Source organism: Lissotriton helveticus, chromosome 1_1, assembly GCF_964261635.1.
Source record: "Lissotriton helveticus chromosome 1_1, aLisHel1.1, whole genome shotgun sequence".
Taxonomy (NCBI): Eukaryota; Metazoa; Chordata; class Amphibia; order Caudata; family Salamandridae; genus Lissotriton; species Lissotriton helveticus.
The window spans coordinates 453,061,370-453,081,908 of record NC_136057.1 but is presented as its reverse complement, the minus strand read 5'-3'; the positions used below and the strand labels follow the sequence as shown (position 1 = coordinate 453,081,908).

The 20,539-nt window shown below is 44.5% G+C and overlaps 1 protein-coding gene across 3 annotated transcripts in view; it reads left to right on the top strand.

Annotated features, from left to right (window-relative positions):
- ARHGAP8 (Rho GTPase activating protein 8) overlaps positions 1–20,539 on the top strand; it is a 929,058-nt gene that overhangs the window by 261,491 nt on the left and 647,028 nt on the right. For all 3 annotated transcript variants that reach the window (XM_078673848.1, XM_078673847.1, XM_078673846.1), the window contains exon 4: positions 14,777–14,864. In XM_078673848.1, coding sequence (XP_078529974.1) covers positions 14,777–14,864 — 88 coding nt within the window. The remainder of the gene's footprint in view (positions 1–14,776; positions 14,865–20,539) is intronic.

Sequence of the window (20,539 nt, the reverse complement as noted above, 5' to 3'; positions counted from 1 at the left end):
ATCGAGCATTGAATTGTTCGAAGTTGGTTCTCTTAAGGATCTTCTCTGCCTGCAAACGAGGAAGAATAGGAATATTCTCTCTCCCTTTGCAGATAGTGAAGGGTAGGTAACGCAAGCCTTTAACACGTCGTACCTATTTCATTCCTCATTGATTGATTGATTGTCCGAACATTGACTGTTTGGGAATTAGTTCTTTTTGGAGGTATTCCCTGTTTGCAAATAAACGTAGGAAAATCTTTGCAAGTAGTGAAAGTGTAGGTAATGCGGACCTTTCTCCCCCGTTGTAATCTGTCATGCCTATCTACTCCCCACTGATTGATGCACCTGTTTCACCCGGACCATTTACTAGAGATAGGTCATCTGGCCCAACAAGAGAGCACCCCTAGTGAAAAGGACATATGCAATAATAACGAAGTGATCACTGTATCCTGTTAACAGAAACTTTAGCATGAAACAACCTGGAAAGAAAAGAATAGGAAAACGAAAATCAGTAGGCCACTGATGAACTTTTTATTAAATAACAAACAAAGAAACGATAACAATACGTAATGATAAAACCTATTATTGTCCTAGAAACAAGAAACGTTAGAAGTAAGCCCGTAATAAGAAACCTGAAAACATCGCCCCTCACTGCCCCAAAACGTGTCTGTCCCACCGCCTGCCACGGCCAAATAACGGCAAACTGGGAAAGATAGAAGTCAGCAGACATCCGCCCCATTCTAGAAACTTCCAAAGGGCAACAGGTTTTCGGCTACGCCCAGCCGGAAGCAACACATATAAGGCGGGTCCTGCTGCCACGCCTCGGAGATCATCACGTAGGGTGTAGCCGAAGGAGAGGCCGAGGCCGAGGCCAGCGGGACCCGGCCAGGGGGATTGACAACGCTGGAGAGTTGCAGGGGGGGGAATGTCCGTGTCCTCGACCCTCCCCTCTCCCTCCCAGTCCGGCCGCGGTGGCCCTTGACAGTTTCAGGTAGTCCCGCCACATTCTCTACCGGTCCGGCCACCAACGGCCGGGGCCGATGGGATCCGGCTGCAGCCGATAAACCAAGGAACCCGTTCATGGGGCCAGAGCAAGGGGCGTCCGGCCGACATCCACCGGAAGCCCGGCCCGAAGACGGACGGGACATTTCTTCTTTCTTCAATAATGGCTTTGACAACACTGGGGGGGATGTCTTGCACATGCCTCCGACCCACCCCCCCTCGTCCACATCGCCTGGTCCGGCCATAACAAATCTCAAGCGAGACGCCGTGGGGTGCACTGGGAGGGAGAGACGGTGCGAACAGGCCTCTCCCGCCTCCCCAGTGGAGGCTTCCCACCTGCACCCTCAGCGCTCCAGGCGCCCGGAAAAGGGTTCTTCCACTGTGGCGATGCTGCAACGTCTCGCCCGGCAGGGTGGAGCCCGTCCGCTCATTTGACCCCGCGATCGCCAGTAGCTACCGAACTCTCAAAATGGCGATCGACCTGGCAAGAGCGGGCCCAGCATAAAGAAATGGCCCGGTCACTGGTTGACTCCACCACCGTAGTCCTCCACGACCTTGAAGATTCTAGAGGAGCCGCGGGAGTCTCCGACCCCCGCAGACACCCCCGATGGGGAATGACTGCCATGATCGCCCGTGGAGTGACGAAACTGTATCCGCGGGACGTCGGCGCTCCCATGCTGGCGCCAGCCTCACTTTGAATTACTAGAATCCTGCAAACCTCAGTTCCGGTGAAAGCACACTGTGACCCGGTAGGAAAAATTGTTGCACCCCCTCCCCTTTTTGACTGATAGTTCAAACCACCGATCCTTTCCGTTGCCCTTTTACCAGAACTTTGGACTGCCTCCCCCTCTTTTACATTTTCTAGAGAAAACAAAACATTAACCACTACATTAGCATAGCAGTTGACACCAGAACTGTTTTCAAATTGAAAACCAACAACATCTTCAACAGAATCCTTTTTGTTTCTGCTGTGACCCTGCTACAGCACAGGCATTGTCCCCAGCAGTAATTCTGCAATGCCGGTAAGAATAGCTGTGGTCCCTACTGGACTCACTCACCCCCGCGGCGCCCCACGCCGTTATTTGCTGGGCGGCAACTTGCTAGACATCACCTTCGTGCCATCTAGATTTCAGCGCATTCTGCTGCCTTGGAACTATTCGCACAACAGACTGCTACTGACGCCCCCCCAGGCAACATCTTCTGAATTTTCATAATTTGAAAGAACTAGTAACATGTCCTCATCAGGAATTTCCTCATGAAAAGTCTGCAATGATGATTCTTGTAACTCTATGGTCTCCAAACATTCGATAAATTCGCCATCAAGAGATTGATCAAAAAAATCATTCAAGTCATCTCCTCCTTGTGAGAATATTTTATTATTGGTGCTGTCAATTTCAATAAATGTATTGGATAATTCAAAAGAAATTGCCACGGTCTCTTCGTTGTTTAAATGTTTTTACTGTTTTTGTTTTGTTGTATATATTTATAAGTTATTAAAGTTTTATAATCCTACTACTTTGTTGGAGTGCTATATATTTTTAATGTGACACATAAATGTAAAAACTTTGATGTACAAAGAGTCATCCCTGGAATCTTCTGCTTCAGGCTCGGTCCCCTCCCCAATCACAATACAGGATGGTTTTCAGATAGTAGGAACACGTGTGGTGTGACGGATCTCATCGGGTGTGGGCCTTGATCTACTATAACTCCTTTGAAGAGGGGTGATTCTTTACAGCTGGGGCCATAAACTACATCTGCAGGGCTAGCTGATAGCCTGGACAATCGGACACAGAGGAAGAGGAGTGTCAGAGGGTGCGGTAGTGAATAGGGCGAAAGGGAGGTGTCGGGCGGGCACAGAGTGTGATTCTCAGGGAAGAGCAGCGCAGATGGGGAGAGGTTTATTGCCCATGCATAACACAGAGAGCGGGGGTGACCAGTGCCTGGGGAAGATGCTTGCGAGGGGGAGCCATGCTACGAATCGACAGCGTGCAGAGAGTGGGTCTGGTCAAGGCATCTAAAATGGCTGCCGTGCACGACAAAAGTGTGGCATTTCAAAAAAGGCAAGATGGCGCAAACAATGTTTTTCAACACTTCCTCATTTCCTTCGAATCGAACGTTAACAGACGTTGGTGCATATTACCAAAGTTAAGCGATATTTATCGCTAACGATGCTTACCAACGAATTTTTTACCGCTAAGCATCGTCAGAAATTATCGAAGATAAACCTTGCTATTATCAAGGTTTATCGCAAATGCGATAAAAAACGACCGCAATGCATTAATATCGCTGGAAACTCAGCGATATTCATGCATTACCGAGCTGATGCTCTTAGCCATGTTATCCACCTCCCATTGGATAACATGGCTAAGAACTGCTCAGGGCAGCGCGAATATCTCCAAAAGTTGGTAATAGGAGATATATATCTTGCATGTTGTAATGCAAATTATTGTGGTATATGGAACTCATACCATAATCTCTCAGGAAAGCAGAAACTGATCCTTTTGGGACCACCTGAGAAAGCCTAGGGGGTGAGGGGTACTCTACTTTGCCCCCTTTTCACGTTCCGAACTATTTTATTTTACTCTCTTCTGTAATTACACAAAATAGCAGCGATAAGATGCATCAGAGACACACAGTGAGAGAAAGGAGGCCGGAGATGAAGAAGAGATGTCAAATACACATTGGAGATAATATAGTGGGAGAAGGGAAGTAAATATGAGTAAACTTACCATGTAACATAAAAATGTTGCACTCTATACTATGTCTCATTTTATACTACAATCACTTCGCTACAACCTCATAAATTAAAAATAAAAATGAATAATGTCTCAAACAATTTTTGATTTCTAAATATAAATTTATTCTTCTGAATTTTCTAAATTTGAAAGAACTAGTAACATGTCCTCATCAGGAATTTCCTCTTCAATCATCTCATCTGGAATCTCCTCATTAAAAGTCTGCAATGATGATTCTTGTAACTCTATGGTCTCCAAACATTCGATAAATTCGCCATCAACAGATTGATCAAAAAAATCATTCAAGTCATCTCCTCCTTGTGACAATATTTCATTATTGGTGCTGTCAATTTCAATCAATGTAGTGCACAATTCAAAAGAAATTGCCACGGTCTCTTCATTGTGAGCCATTTTATTTTGAAATTGCTTGCTGTAAATTGCAGAAAAAAATAATCACTTTCATTTATCGTTTTTAGTAATACATAATATAAAACTAACTTTATCAAGTATTTAGTATAACAGAAGGACTGCAAATAAATAACAGAAAAATTTTTCAAATTATCTTCAAGTGTACAACATAGTTCCCCTTACAAATTAACAACTCACCTTTTTAAAAGTAGGAGAAGTGTTAGTACTGTGTAAATCAAACACCAGAAATTCACCACCAAAAATTCCTCACAAATGTACCTCAGACAGTAGTATCACAAAATGGCTGTGGTTTCCTCTCATTTGAGATATATACATAACCAATTAACTTTCATCACACACAAATACAAAACCAAAGTAACATTTTAATTGGTTCTAAATTTCAACACTTTCAAATGGGTTTTCCCCATGCAATTTTCCATAGGACATTTACATACGTCTACAGCCTGAATGGCTGAACGGAATTACACCAAACTTGGCAAAATGGTACATCAAACCTAAGAGGTCAGGAAGGATCTACTATGCCCCCTTATGGTCATTTGCCCCTTCGCTTTGGCCTCCTCTTGTCCCTCGATCCTACCGAGAGACAAGATGGCGGCCGCTACGGACTGTTTGGAATGTTTACAGACGCCGGAGAACCAATCAGCTTCGCTTCACAAAGCTCCGTACCGCGAAAAGTCCGCGAACCGGAGCGCTGCCCGGTCCGCTGTTACAGATATATATCTTTTTTTGAACGTTAATTTCTCAAAATCCACTGAAGCACATATATTGAGACCTAGCAAAGGCACATCGGGCTACCAGTCCCTACAATTTTGCCAAGTTTCGTGCAAATCCATTCAGCGGTTCGGGCTAAAAGTGAGGCCAACCGCCCTATGGGAAACTCAATGTTAAAAACACGTTTTGGGACCCCCCTTTTTTCTCGGCCCCCCCTTGACGAAACCCCCCCAAATTTTCAGGGGCTGCTCAGAAACAAAATGTTCCATTTTCCTGAAAATTTCAGCCAATTCCGTCCACAAACGCCAAAGTTATTAGACATAGAATTTTCAAAAATCCCATAGAGAAAAAATCCTAACTATATATACCTACTGGCGACCGCCAGTAGGTAATATATATATATATATATATATATATATATATATATATATATATATATATATATATATATATATATATATATATATATATATATATATATTTATTTATTTATTTGTCTATCTCTTTTAGAAGTTCAATACCCATAAAATTAGAAGCATGTTTTACAGGGAAGGAAGAGTTAACGGAAATCAAGATTAACTAAATAGTAGAAAATTCAAATTTCTTTGATTCCTCATACCTGCAGTGTATTGTTTAGAACGTATTAATGTATTGATCGGTTAATTTCTTATGTAAGAGTCACAGACAGCTGAAAGAATACACATAAATAAATAAACAAAGGTTTCCATTCAATTCGACCCGTGCTTCAAAGTACTTTTTAAACCATAGGGTGATTTAACCTAATTTTCTAATTTCATCCTTATTCATTGAGATGGTCTGAATGAACAAATTGACAACCTGAAATAGAAGCTGAATAAACAATATCAGCATAAATATGGTGGAGTACAGAATTTCTGACCTCTAAAATGAATCCAGTTATGCAAATGCAAAGCAAATCCACGTACAAAAGTTATTGCTTGTTATCCAAGACCACAAAGAAAACGAAGACCACACTGAAATAGCAATAAAAACAGAATTGTTCGCCTGGTAGAAACTGTCCTTGTATCCAGAAATAGCAGGCACACATTTCTTCATTTTTAAATTCATGCACCTAATGTATTATTTAGTGTATTATAATCCATAAATCCTGCATAATTTTGACCTGGCAAAATTCACACTATTTCGTAGATGTAACCATCCCATAGCATATATTTTTTCTCATGTGGCACAGGATTGTCCAGATGTGTTTGCATGCTGGAGGCAGCTTATGATAATGCTATCTATGACCCTCCACTATCTCCCATGTAGTCAATACTTCTTTAGGTTGAAGCCCCAAAGGCAATTAGGGAAAAGGGATTATAGCACCGACCAGGTTTGTGTGAAAAACACCACTTCATTGAAACAGGTGCACATCACATATTCAAACTTGACCCTTTGCCTTTCAAAAGTAGAAAATTCACTTTACAAAGTTGTTCACCTATGTTAAGTACCCGCCACCCCTATTATTCACTTCCCACAACACCGTATCACCTATTGAAAATGGTGGCTGGGGACCCCAAAATGTCCGGTTTTATACCTTGGGGAATGTCTGTAGCCCAAACCACCAGCAGTCGTCGGACTGCTCCATTCCCCAATAATTCTGGGGGGTGGACCTCCATTTGGTCTGCTGCCCCACAAAGCCCAATTGGAAGGCTGGCTGCAGGGGCGCCTTTTCTAGCCAAGAGGTGCATGCCCTGACATGGATGCAAGGACCGCCACCTACACTGTTGGACTGGACAAAAACATCTGGCGACCTGCAGTGAGCGGGTGAAGAAATACCCTTCACTGCGTCCCATTTCATTGTACCCTCTGGACATCTGGGAACTCTTGATCATATTTAGCCAGAATTTTTCTAGGACATGAGTGTTACGCCTGGTATTCTTTACTGTAACATTATCTCTGTAAAACCAGGGCCTCAACAGGTATTACATATGTGTAGTGCTTACTTTATGAAAGAAAGAGTGCCGGTACACGAAGCTGTGCTCAGAAGCTGGCGGCCGGTGCAATTAAACCTTGGCATGCCCATTACCAAGGCTGGTAGTTTTAAAACCACCTCATACCTCTTTAATCCACTACCAGATCATCCCTGTCTTTTTATCTCACTCTTGCAGGTTTTTGCTTTCTCTCTTTGAAATGAAATTAAAGGAAAGTGAAATGAAATGAAAGAAGGATTTGTAGAGCGCATGGCTGTCCGTGAGCGTCCCAGCGCTGGTGAGTGAGCTGGCGGGAATGGAAGATAAAATTTATGGGAAGAGCCAGGTTTTCAAGAGCTTGCGGAAGGCAAAAAGATTGGATTCGGCGTGCAGGGGCAGAGGCAGAGGCACAGCTTTGGGGCGTTGTAGGAAAAGAGGTGGCCCCCTGAGCGGGCCCTCTTAAATCTAGGGATGGAGGCAAGGTGAAGGTGGGCCGACCGAAGATATCTGGAAGATTTGTGAGGTCTAATAATTTCTTTTAGGATGGGGGGATCCCTTTCCATAGAGAATTTTATGGGTAGTGCAAAGGGATTTGAAGTGTACTCTCTCCTGGATAGAGAGCCAGTGGAGCGATCTTAAGGCGGGTTTTGCTGAGCTCCTGTTAGTGCCGGTTAGCAGCCTGGCTGCAGAATTTTGGACGACCTGTAGTGTGGCGATGACTTTCTTGGGGGCCCCAAGGTAAAGGGCGTTACCATAACCCAGTCTACATAGTAGGAGGCCCTGGATAAGGAGCTTCCTGGAGTCCGGGGGGAGGAGAGGCAGGATTTTGCGGGTGGTCCGGAGGATACCATAGCAGGACCCCGCAGTCTACCTGGCTTGGGTGTTAAACGTAAGGTCCTTGTTAAGCCAGATTCCCAAGCTCTTAATATCTTGTTTTGGGGGAGGTGCGGGTCCCATACAGGGCGGCCACAGAGTCTTGGGTAGGAAGTGAGATTGATTGCCCAGTACCAGAATCTCTGTTTTATCACTGTTAAGTTTGAGATGTGAGGAATGAAGGTTATCGGACGGGTGGTCCAGCTGGCTCAAGGACACAACGAGCTGAGTGTCGTCAGTGTAAGTCACGAGTTTTACACCGTGAGGGGTGACTATTTTCTTCAGGGGGCACATGTAAACATTAAAAAGTGTAGGGCTCAGGGAGGAGCCTTGGGGGACACCGCAATGCACGGGAGTCACGCGGGATCTGAAAGTTCCCTCAAGCACTTGAAAGGATCGATTGTGGAGAAACTATTTCAGCCAGGACAGCCACGGCCCCGGTGATTCCCAGTCCCTTGAGCCGGTGGATAAGGGTGAGATGGTTTACAGTGTCAAAGGCTGCACTCAGATCCAGGAGGATCACTGCCACTGATCCTCCTTAGTCGAGGATCTTTCTGGCCTCTCCCACCACCGCGATCATGGCGGTTTCGGTGCCCTGGCCTGGACGGAAGCCCGTCTGAGAGGAGTGGAGTAGTCCATTGGCTTCCAGGAAAGCTGAGAGCTGTTGATTGATGAATTTTTCAGCCACCTTTCTAATTCCGGGCAGTAGTGAAATGGGCCGAAAATTACACAGCTCAGAGGGATCAAGGTGGGGCTTTTTTAGGAGAGCTTTTACAATAGCTCTCTTCCAGCTCGGGGGAACGATGCCTTGTGACAGAGAAGTGTTAAATAGTTTAACCATCGAAGGAATGATGGTCGAGGCAACTAATTTTAGAATGTGTGTTGGAGCTGGGTCCAATGGAGAGCCACTTTTAATAGATTGAAAAATGGGAGGAAGAGTATCCTCTGTAATGGGAGAAAAAGAATTTAGGTAGCAGTCCATTTTCTGATGCACAATGGTTAGGGGTTCTGAAGGACCGTCTGATTTATTGGGGGGGAGAAACTTGGGAATGTTTTGAATTTTGTTGTTAAAGAAATCGGCCAGCTCATTACAATGATTGCCGGAGGGGTCCAAGGGAAGGGGGGGGGGGTGTCTGGAATTTTGAGAAGCTTTTTCACAATGCGGAAATTTTCCCTGGACGAACTAGATGAGGATCTGATTTTTTCCTAGAAAAAGGCATCTTGAGTGGCTTAGAGGGCCTTTTTGTAAATTAGGATGAAGTGGTTGTATTCTTTCTTTTTTGGGGGGCGAACTCTTTTCTCCATGCTCCTACAGATTTTTTGCACTTTTTTTTAGGAGACGAAGATCATTATTGAACCAGGGGGATTTGGGCTTTCCACCATGGGAAGGGGCAGGTTTCTTAGGGAGAATTGTATCAAGAGAGTCCTTGATCCAAGCAGAGAACTTAGTGTCTGCTACTAGGGTGTCGGGATCGTGTGGTGGAAGGGAAAGCTCCAAAAGTCGTCCCCACTCATCTGTGGCTAGTTTCGACCAGCGACGTTCTAGAGTGTTAGGAGCAGGTTTGGGGCGGGGAACAGCGGGAATGTGCCAGCTAAAAGGGATTAAAAAGTGATCAGACCAGGGCATAGGGACGGGATTCAAAACTTTGAGATCTGCGAGGTTCGAGAAAATGGGATCCAAGGTATGGCCCTTTATGTGCGTGGGTTGACAGTTCAAAAGGTTGAGTTGGTATGCTGCAAGATCAAGTGCCAGCTGGGTGCCCACTTTGTCCCCAGAGTTGTCGAAATGGAGATTCAAATCTCCTAAGATGGTGAAATTGGGTGAGGTACCGGCCAAGGCAAGGGAAGATTCCAGGAGTGAACTGCAGAATTGCCCTGGGGTGCCTTGAGGGCGGTAGATGAGAGTCCCAGACAAAGACTTCAGGGGGGAGATTTGGATGAGAAAGAGGGCATTTTCACAGTCTGAGATGGGGCTGTCGATGAGACGGCAAGACAGATGGTCTTTATATATTATTGCTATTTCCCCTCCTTTTCCAGACGGTCTGTCGAGATGCTGGATCAGGTAGCCCGGGTTAAGGGCTAGAGTCTGGGGAGAGCCAGGTTTCCGTAAGGAACAAAACTTCAAGGCAGTAGTCTTGGAGGAGCCTGGATATCTCGAGAGCGTGCTTGGGCAAAGATCTTCAGTTAAGCAGAGCCATACTGAGTGGGGTGTGTGTGGGAGGGCATGGCTCATAGGCTATGAGGTTGTAGGAGCAGTGGCGGCAGTGGCTGAGGGAGTCCACCATGGAGATGGAATGGGCACAGGGTGGCGAAGGGGCCTGTCTAAGTTGAAGAAGGGAATCCCTAGAGTATAATGGAGGGAGCTAGGTAAGATAGTACTTGGCCCTGGGCCCAGACTGGCGCGGACGGGCGCAGATGGGCTCACCTTAGGCGCACCTTCGGCGCGCCAGCGGCGCGCCCGCTGCACGCTCGATTTATGGCGGTTAAAATTCTTCTCCGCCTGCCGCCGAGGCGTTGGGCGTGCCAGGAGGAGTGTCAGGCCGTGTGTGTCCGCCCTCCACTCAAGCAGCGACAGCTGTGGTGGACCGGGGTCGGAGCACACGAGCCTGAGGAAGGTGCATAGTGCCGGAAAGTTCAGCGTAATTATAACAACAACAGTGCAGGACTTTACAATTCAGTGCAGGTTTTAAAAATTCAGTGCAAGTTTAAAAAATTCAGCAAAGATTCGCGCTAGCAGCACTCACAACAACTACGTAGATCATAAATTTGTTAAAGTTGGATCTGGTCATGGAGGACTTCTTGGACATTGAAAGGGTGAGCTGAGTGTCATCAGCGTTGGAAATTATGGAGATGCCGTGGAATCTGATGATGTTAATGAGTGGTGCCATGTAAATGTTGTACAGAGTGAGGCTGAGAGATGATCCTTGATGGACTCCACTGATCATGTCTTTGGCATTAGTGTGTAGGGTGGGAGTCTGATTCTCTGTTCCCTTCCTGTGAGGAAGGAGCATATTCATTTCTAGCGCTGGACCAAGGCTGCCTGCTGCATGAAATCTTTTGATGAAGCTGGATTGTGATCGAGTATTGAACACAATAGAGAGGTCTAGTAGAATGAGGACAGCTGTTTCTCCTCAGTCTAGTAAGTTGCGGATCTCGTCTGTGGCGGCGATGAGTGCTGTCTCCATGCTACGGCTGCTTCGGAAGCTGGGTTCGATGTGGTCAAGAATATTGTTGAGTTCCAGGTAGTTGGTGAGTTGATCGTTGATTGATTGCCTTCTCTATAACTTTAGCTGGGTACAGTAGTTTGGAGATAGGGCAGAAGTTGCTAATCTTTTTTTTATATCTGCAAATGGTTTCTTTAGGAGGGCTGAGACTGCAGCATGTTTTCAGTCCTCAGAGAAGGTTGCGCAAGCGATGGAGGAGTTAATGATGTGAGTGAGCAATTTGCTGATCAGAGGCCCTCTTAGGTTGTAGATATAATGTGGGCAGAGGGATTGGGGGGGCCTGGAGTGGATGCTTTTCCTGATTGAAGAAGTATCTTCCTCTCTGAGTGTTGTCCAGTTGGTGAGGTGTGTTATTGTGTGGGAGGTAGTGAGGTTGCTGACGATGTCCTTGGGATTTGGTTGTTTGTCGAAGTTATTGTAGATCTTTTCGTTTTTACTGTGGAAAAAGATGGAGAGGTTGTCACTGAGTTCCTGTGAGGGGGTGATGGAGTTGGCTGAGGCTTCTTCGGTGGAGAATTCCTTAATGATGGCAAAGATCTCTTTACTGTTGTTGGAACTGGTTTCGATCCGGTCGGTGCGGGATATACTCTTGGTGTTTCTTAGAAGGATGTGATAGTGCCTGAGAGCTGATTTGTAGGTTGCTATGGTGTCAGTGTCCGGATTGGCTCTCAATTTCCTTTCCAGCTGTTCACAGTACCTTTTGGAGCTCTTTTCACCGTGATGGAAATCAAAAGCTATTATTGCATTCGGGTGTGCACCCATACCTAGTCACAGTTGAAGGGGGGTACGATAGAATGTTACTGACTCGCTTCCGTCTAAGGAATTTTCACAGATTAATAACCTTCCCAGTTACGAATGATTGGTCAAGAATTCTATGCCCGTGGCCCTGTGACGATTTATCTACTCAGTCCACAATGCACATTTTATTATTTTGTGAGTTTTATTCTGTGTTAAGGAAAAGATGGATTGTCCCTATATTAAGGGTCTTAGGCTTGAGACAATGCCGCCCAGCCTCTCTTATTTTACAACTTCTAGAATATGATCTTTTCACTAGCCCAATAGCTAAATATCTGAAAGCTGTGATTAGATGCTGGAAAACAATATGAATTACGGACCTGGCTTTTTAAAGCTTTGTATACGAGACTTTTTAATTATTTTAATTTGTTAGGATAGTTTACATAACACGTGCTAAAGGATGTTTTTAAGATTTTATGAATGTGTGTATATTATATGCTAATGTGCTTTTTTCGATTTAATCTTTTAAATTAAATGATGCTTATTTTTTATTTTGATTTGCTTTGACTTCTGTTTACCAGGAGGCCTGTTTGTTGGTTATATGGTGCTTGATGGGTGCAAAAGCTTCAGCATAGTTGGAAATCCACTGGTTAACGTTGGCAATGTCCTTGGATAGGTTGTTGGTGGTGTTTGGTTGGGCTGTTTTGACTGCGCTGCACAGGTCAGTTTCCATAATTCTTTCCATTTCCAGCTGGGTAGTTCGGTGCTGATGGGAGTTTTGGCTAGTGGCATGGAGATTTTGAAATAGATTTTGGAGTGATCAGTACATGTGAGTGATGAGGCAGAGTAATAGCTGATGCTGTTACCAGAGGCGAAGATTACATCTAGAGTGGCCTGCACTGTGTGTGGGGTCTGTGATGAACTGCGAAAGTCCTATGTTGTGCAGGCTCTTGAGGATGTCAGTGGAGCAGTGGTCGGAGGGGTCTTCCAGGTGGAAATTGTCCTTGAAGTTGATGGTGAAGGGGGTGATTAAGTCAACAATGAGGTTACTGAAGTTGCTTCATGGTTCGGACGGTCTGTATGCTAGGTTGCCCATAAAGGTGGGTCTGTTGTTGGCTTGTAGGCCGAAGTGCATGTGCTCCATGAAGTGGGTGTCTGGGTCCGTGGCAGTGTAGCAATTGAGGGTGTCTTTGTAAATGATGACGAGTTCTCCTAGTTTGTGAAGATGGTCTCGCCGTACCGTATTGTATCCTGCTGGGATGACCACAGCGATATTGGGAGATGATGTGGGATTCATCTAGGTTTTTGATAGGAAGGGGCCTGATCTGCTGCTGCTGAGGAGATCCCAGATTTTAATAGCATTTTCTTTAGCAAGCTCTTGTTGAGGAGCATTCATTTGAGTTTTTGCTGAGTGTTTGGTGTGGTGTTTGGTGAGGTCATGAGTGGGTGGTGTGGGAGTCAGAGTATGAGGTGAGTGTAAGGGCATGCTACTGTAGGTGAAGCAGCAGAGGAAGCAGGAGAAAAGTCCTATTGTGTTGAGAGGGGCAGTGTGACCGCAGAGGGTGGATGGGCATCCTGAGTTATGCATGCAAAGGGCCGGTGCTGAGTAGTGGCGGTGGGTGATCCGACCAGGGGTCGTGGTGCTGGGCGCTTCCAGGTGCAGATGGGCTTACCTTAAGGTGCGGCATGGTTGAGCAGTAGCTGCCATTAAGTAGATCCTGGAAGGGAGGCGGTGGGTGTGGATTGGTGGGAATGAGACCAGGAAAGAAACAAGAAGAAGTGGGAGCAGTTAAGGAGTGGATGAAAAAGCACAAGAGAAGGAAGAGGAGGCAGTGGGGGCCTGAAGGAGCACAAGAGAAAAAGGATTTAAGGAATGCAAAAGATTGAAAAGAGCAGAAGAGTATGAAAGTTCAGTAGAAGGTAATCGTGAATGGAAAAGGGCACAACAAGTTTTTAAAAAGGCACAGAAAGTTTAGAAAAAGGCACAAAAGTTCAGAATTGCGAAATAATTGCCACTAAGAATCTATAAACTATGGTGGAACCCACATGGCCGTTTTTTCCTTATCAGAGCCTCAACACACAAATAGATCCTCCTTATTGGGTCAATGTACACCCCCAACACATACCAAATGAGGACTCTGGTTGCCATTTCCAGAATATTGTGTCAGCAAGCCAAAACTAAGACACATGTGGGTTGAGAATGGAACCTAGTTCTGATCACCCCTTGATTCATTCACCTGTGGATATACGAATATTGGGAGACCTGCTGATAGACTTCTCCATGGTAAACCCATGAAGTCTTGCACCCCACTGAGAGTGACTGTGCGTTCATCACTTGCGGCATTGACATGGACACGTATTGATTATGTTTTGGTCTTGCCCCCACTTTTGGGTACACCAAAAATACAGTCTTCTTAATGGGGTGTCCGATCATGACGCCATTCAAATATGGCTGGAAATGGGTATCAAGGGTAAAGTGGTCAGAGTACTGGGTCCAACAATGACAGTCAATGCAAAAATCTGTGGGAATTCCATACTCAAGATGGCCATTTCCTACATCTATTCTAAATGATCAGTAAGATAAATTTGAGGAAATATGGGATGGCTTCATCCGAGACGCATAAAATCTCTGTCCCTGTGGTGCATAAGTATGACACATGGGGATTAAGCTATATAGAACTAGCTTGGCCATAAAACAGAGGAGGCGTAAAGATGGTCTTCTCACAGCTAAACATCATCTGTCCACTGCTAATAGTCCGAGAGAACGTTGAGGAAATACTAAAACAAAGGGCGAGAATTCACTAGCCTCGGGACTGAGTTTATAATCTGTCTATAATCCGACAAGTGGTTTCCTTTCTATCCAGGGGTAAATCCATTTAAAGAATCTCAAGGTTTTGTTAAACAGAGCTAAAGTCTAAAACACACAAGTACCCGAAATAGAGGGGAATGAAATAAGTAAGTGGTAGTGATAATGTATGTATGTAGATTTTGATTGTATTGGTATTCACGGTATAAATGTCGGGCGAAAAAATTGTTAGTTTTGAATCTCAATAAAGAGTCTTTATTAAAAGACTAAAAAAAACTTCACTGCACCTCTTATTCCTACACTGAATGGTTATATTGTTTAAACGTTATTGAGAATTTTCTTCTGTTTCAGGTGATGACAATTCTGGAAGAATGGTGATTACTTTCAGTTGCTGTCGTTTACCGCCATCTTATCAGCTTGATCACGTCAGGCTCCTCGAGTAAGTTTTCGCAAATGTCTACTTTCCTTCACTAACAAACTAATCGATTCTATCACAAGCATCTTTACCCAGTGCTTCAGTTCTTTAAGAGTTGCCTAATGTTAGACCTTGCATGAACTATTAAGGTAATGCGACAATTACATGAATAGAACCACTCTTTGGAGAAAATGTGCTTTACTAGGAAAGTAGTTCCAATTCGATAGCTTCTTACTTCTAAAAGGTATTGATGGTTTTCTAAATATTATTTAGCTTTCAAGCAACAGTCTTTTACATCCCCCACAAGTGGGGACCAATTTTCTAAGCGTAATGATCATACTTTAAAATGTATTTTGGGCTGATGTTGGATCACACAGTGTGTCACAGGCTGTGTGTTGATCTTAACATAATCGAATATAAGTGTATTCTGAACCAATGGCGCCATTTTATTTAAAAAAATATCCTACCCACAATAATGTAACCTTTTCCAAGCTAAAATTCACAATTCAGGTTTTTCAGTTAGCTCTAATTTTATTTTTGATCTATGTTTTTTCCAATAGAGGGTAATGCATAAACGCTGCCCATTGTTGCACCAGATAAACACTAAAGACGGGTCCCTTTGAGAGAGCTCACAACATTTTGATAGAAAGGTGGATCCAACTGTTGTATTTTATTGCTCTATTTTCCAAGCCAACACACAAAAAATCCATAGTTTTTACAAACTGGTATACATAAAATAGGCAGTTTTGAGAGGTTTACTTTTCTCCCTGGTATCGCAAAATTTCAGAAAGGCGGGTATGGAGGACAAAGTACAGATTGAAAAACATTGATCCAAACAATGCATTTCACATCAATATTTTGTATAGAAAGTGAAATTAGTTTCTGAACCTAGAAGATATGTATTTATTTTTATTACTACTAAGTAAAGAACCCATCTCGTTAAAACAAGAAGAATCCAGTTACCTTTACCTAAAAATGAAACTCCACTAACCAGCAACAGTGACGGCCCAGAAAGGCTTATTTAGCGTTCTGTGGATGAGAATTTATTGTGTGTATAATGCAAAAACTCCTTAAAGTGGTTTCGGGGTTAATCCCTTGCTCATGATTGAATGATTTTAATATCTATCTCAGTCTGAGATTATTGACCGCAAAGCGATTAAAAAAAAACTTCTGTTGACAGTATACATGGTATGGGCGTTATAACCACCTCTTTCACCCATTGGTTTTCTTTGCCCAACACTTTCAGCAATCTTGGCCGCTGCCCAGTGGCGTATTCATCGCTTAACCAAGTGCTACTGGCTGCTTGAGTGTATCCTTTAACCTTCAGTCACAGGCTTGCATTGATCTACTTGTGGGACCATTTTATTGTTTATTTAATCATTTTATAGACTTGTAAATTGCTGGCTTGTGATATGTTGCAGCTTTGCAGCTCTGTGCAATTTCAGCCCTCTCTGTACACACTTACACTTACAGAGGCTTGTAGAGCACCTTTGGCACATTTCTAAGGGTCCAGGACTGGGGTGGCACCACTTGGCAGTGACAACTCACAGATGGCAGAGTCTAGGTGCAGATGCAAGGTTGTTGGAAGCCTGTTATGTCTCTGAGGCTTCAGATCAGGAGGTCAGCCAACTAGCCCTTGAAGTCACTCTGAGTTCAAGTGATGCAGGTCCAGTCCTTCTCACCCAGGGAAGAGGGCATCAGGCAGCAGGTCTGCACATTAGGGCAGCAGTTCTTTCAGAGCAGCAGTCCAGTAGTGATTCAGTCCTTGTAGCACACAGAAGTCCTTCTTCCTGGCAGAGTATTTACAGGTCCAGAAGTGTACTGAAGTGGTGGTGTCTAAGGTCCTTCTTTTATATACTGTTTTGCCTTTGTAGGGTACAAATGCCCAGCCTTCCTGGCCTTGGCTCCAGATTAACTACAGGGGTATGCAGCCCTTTGGAGACAAGACACAACCTATTCAGGTGTAAGTGAGGCTGGGCCCAGCTCCTCCTTCCCATCCTGCCAGTGATAGTCCATCTAGTCACATCTAAGTTCCCATTATGTGTGGCTGTCTGAAAGGAATACACAAAGCCCAACTGCCAGCTACACCCAGTCATGTGACCTGAGACAGAATGCAGGCACTAAAGGACTAAGGCAAGGAAAGGTCAGCTAAAATTGGTAATTTCTGAATTGTAATTTAAAATCCTACTTAACCTTAACTTAAGAATTTAAATTTGGATTCCGTATTAATATTAATCCACATTTGTAAAGCGCACAATCACCCGTAAGGGTCTCTAGGCGCTGGGGGCCGTTGGGAAGATTAAGCGAGCTATTGCCCAGAGTCACATGGTGCTGGGCTAACCTGCCGCCGGAGCCGGGGATCGAACCCTCATCCCGAGATTCCAGCGTCAGTCGCCCTGGCCGCGGCGCCACACCTCTCCACCATAGACACCAAGCATGAACCAGTTATCGCTTCCCACTTGAAAAGTAGACATATAAAATGTAATAAGGCAACTCCAGTGTTATCCTATAGGAGAGATAGGCCTTGCAGTGTTTTTCACTGCCAAGACATGCAAGAATTAAAAGTACATGTCCCAATATTTTAAAATACACTGCACCCTGCTCTTGGGGCTATCGAGGGTCTACCTTAGTGGTGACTTATATGTATTAAAAAGGAAGGTTTGGAAAATGTTATGATCCCTTATCTCTTAAGAATAAGATTAAGCATGCTTTTTGCATCCCATTGCATAGTTAGCGGCATGTCGCCCTGTGGCGTGCCTTCATTTAGGGGTTCTGAAATGGCTGTGTGCGCCTTTTCACTTCCTGAGTTTGGGAAATTGAGACAAAGTCAAAAACGTCTCTGCGGCAGACACTGGTGATTACAATTTTTCTGGAGCACTACCAGAAGGAGCAGCCGAAATTGTAAGAGAAGAAAATGGGTCGACAAACTGAAAGCTGTCTGACACTTCTGCCTCCCAGCCCATGGCCTATTTTAGATTTAACAAACCGAGGGTATTCCTTAATTTTTACAAGCCAAGCCTCTGGACCCAGGGTAGAATCCGCAGAGATCCCCCAGTAATCAAAGACTTTCCACTCGACCGTTGATTGGGCGAATCGGCTCCAATTACCACACTGTTTGCGGCAGAAGTGTTACTGATGTTTAACTCCTCCAGATCCCCATCCTGAGAACGTTCTGAAGCGTTTGCCCTCCTTCATGATCCTGATAATCTGAATTAAAAGGCACTACCAGATATTTGCGGAGGGAGGTTGTGCCGTTCGACTGATCTGTGGCCTGCCCCGCACGCTGTTTAACCCTTTGAGCCAAGACTGTTGTTTCAAGACTGGCTGTAGTGCTTGGAGCTTTAGAGTGACTTTGCATATTTTCCACAGTCTTCTTCTTTAAAGCGTAAGCCGTTTTTCTGAGGCTTAATTAATTATTTTTCTTTCATTCTTTTCCCTTCTTTCCCCCCTCAATTACCCTTATGCAAACAAAAACAAAATCTGACTCTGTCCCCCCCGTGACCCTCAACCGGGTAGCGACTCTCTGTCCTTCTTGGGCTTCCAACAGAGCTGCGCGCTAACCCACCGTGAGAAACCTGGTGGCTTTACTGGAGACTTGTGGAGTGAACGAGTTACTTTGTAAAGGATTCAATGAGATAAGTCCTGCCATATAAATGATGACCTGTAGGAAGACCACGTAGAGGACCTTTAGTATCCTTAAGTGAAGAGAAAGGGCCCGGCCTGGCCCCGACCAAGCACGGACCAATGAAGACAGGCCACTCTTTACCAATCTATGCCCAGGCTGCTGGACACCAATGTTGATTTGTATGTTCTGGTCAGGTGTGCTGGCAATTCCCAATGTATATTCTCCAGCCGCTGTATTTTGCTGGGGTCCGTTGCCCTCACTTGGCTCTGCCAAAGGTTTCCCTCGCAACGGGGCACCAACGCTGATTTTTGTGCGTCGACAATGTGCACTGGCAATTGCAGGCGTGCCTACTCCTGACCCAAGGCTTGCTGGGGCCCTTACACCTCCCTGGACCATGAAAGGTTTTCCCCCTGCACTTTGGAACACCAATGCCGACTATGCACAGTTCTCCCTCTCACAACGGGGCACAGACACTGACTTTCTGCCCCGGCGAGGCGCGTTGATCATTATAGACGTAGTTGCGGTTGCATGTAGTTTCTCCAAGGCTCCGATCAGGTTAGTAATGTAGGAGTCACATCCTTGTATATGGCCTTGAGGTATAACGTAACAAAAATTGTGGTGAATACCTTGATGGAGACGAGACGAGTATTTACACGGTTTTCACCTGCAAGCCTTAATATGCCTGTTAGAACTCCAATGGTTTCCAGCGCAATACACGGGAATGAGTTGTTGATGAGCCACTAAGCTTCCGGATACACCTTCATGACTTTATAAGCCCTCATAAAGTTCTCCTACTGGGAACCAAACGCGTTGGGCTGAGCATTGTTTGCAATTGAACTTTAGAAAAAATTGTTTGCAATAAAGGCTTTTTTTGATGCTACATTAATTGTATTGGAATTCATTGCCTGGTGCACCCCCACTTGTAGTAATCTGTCTGGATCTGGAACACAGAGGCGTCGCACAACAGCTGGCACTGGGGAGCATTGCGTAGGACCAAGAATTGACAGAATTAGCGTGAGGTGCAGAGCTAGAAGTCCGCCATTAGGATTGTGGAAGTACGCATGAGTTGTCATAGGTTTTATATGGGGCTCAGCGACCAATCATCTGGACCTGTCCTCAGACCCCAGAAGAGAGTAGTGCAAGGGTCTGCAGTTAGCCATCTAGTGTTCCAAATCGAACTAGCAGCTGATGCTTTTTACATCTTCTCCAGGCCCCCGGGCATGTTGAACTGCATTTCTTTTCCAAGCCACATTCATGATACCTTGTGCTTTGGACATTTCAGAAAGGGACCCAGATGCCCTAAAGCACATCCATCAAGATATAGTGCGATTTGTGCAGCAAACGGGTATTATTCGAAAGAAGGATTCTGTCCTTGGGATAAAGGTGCTTACATGACTGTTTGACAAAAAGTATTTCAAATGTGAATAGATTCTTCTTTGTGTTAGTGGTGCACACTAGCAAGTAGGGGAGCCATGGAGTACCCCGTTAACAATGTTGAGGTAAATGACAGTGGCATGGTGGCTATGGTCGATGTTGGGGTAACAGAAAAGTAACAAAGAAGATCCCTTGGGGACAAATACTTGTGACACACAATGGTAATTGGTTAACACCAAATTAGCCCATATACTAGAAATAGATATCCACAAACCAACCACTAATTTGTATAATTACTCTTTATTATTTTTTATGTTGAAAAGGCTTGTTTTGAATTTTGCCACAAATTTAAAAACAGTACATAACAAATGCATTCAAAAACATGTACAGTTACATCATATTAAAAAATGTTTTAACTCTTAAAAAGACAATCCTGTGTTAGAGGAATTGGCCAGTACAATACAGTATAAAATGCAAAATCATAAAAAGGGAGAAAATGAGGAGAGAAAACAGACAATCCTATTTGTCATATGAATACATATCAGGGAATCTTAATGTAAACCACTACTCCAGGACACACTCTACTTCTAGTGTCTATGGGGTAAGCTCTGTCCCTTGATTATGTGAACCGGGCGTCGACGCGTTTCTATGGTTTAAAAACAATCAACCATCTTTTTCAAGACCAAATATATATGTCTCT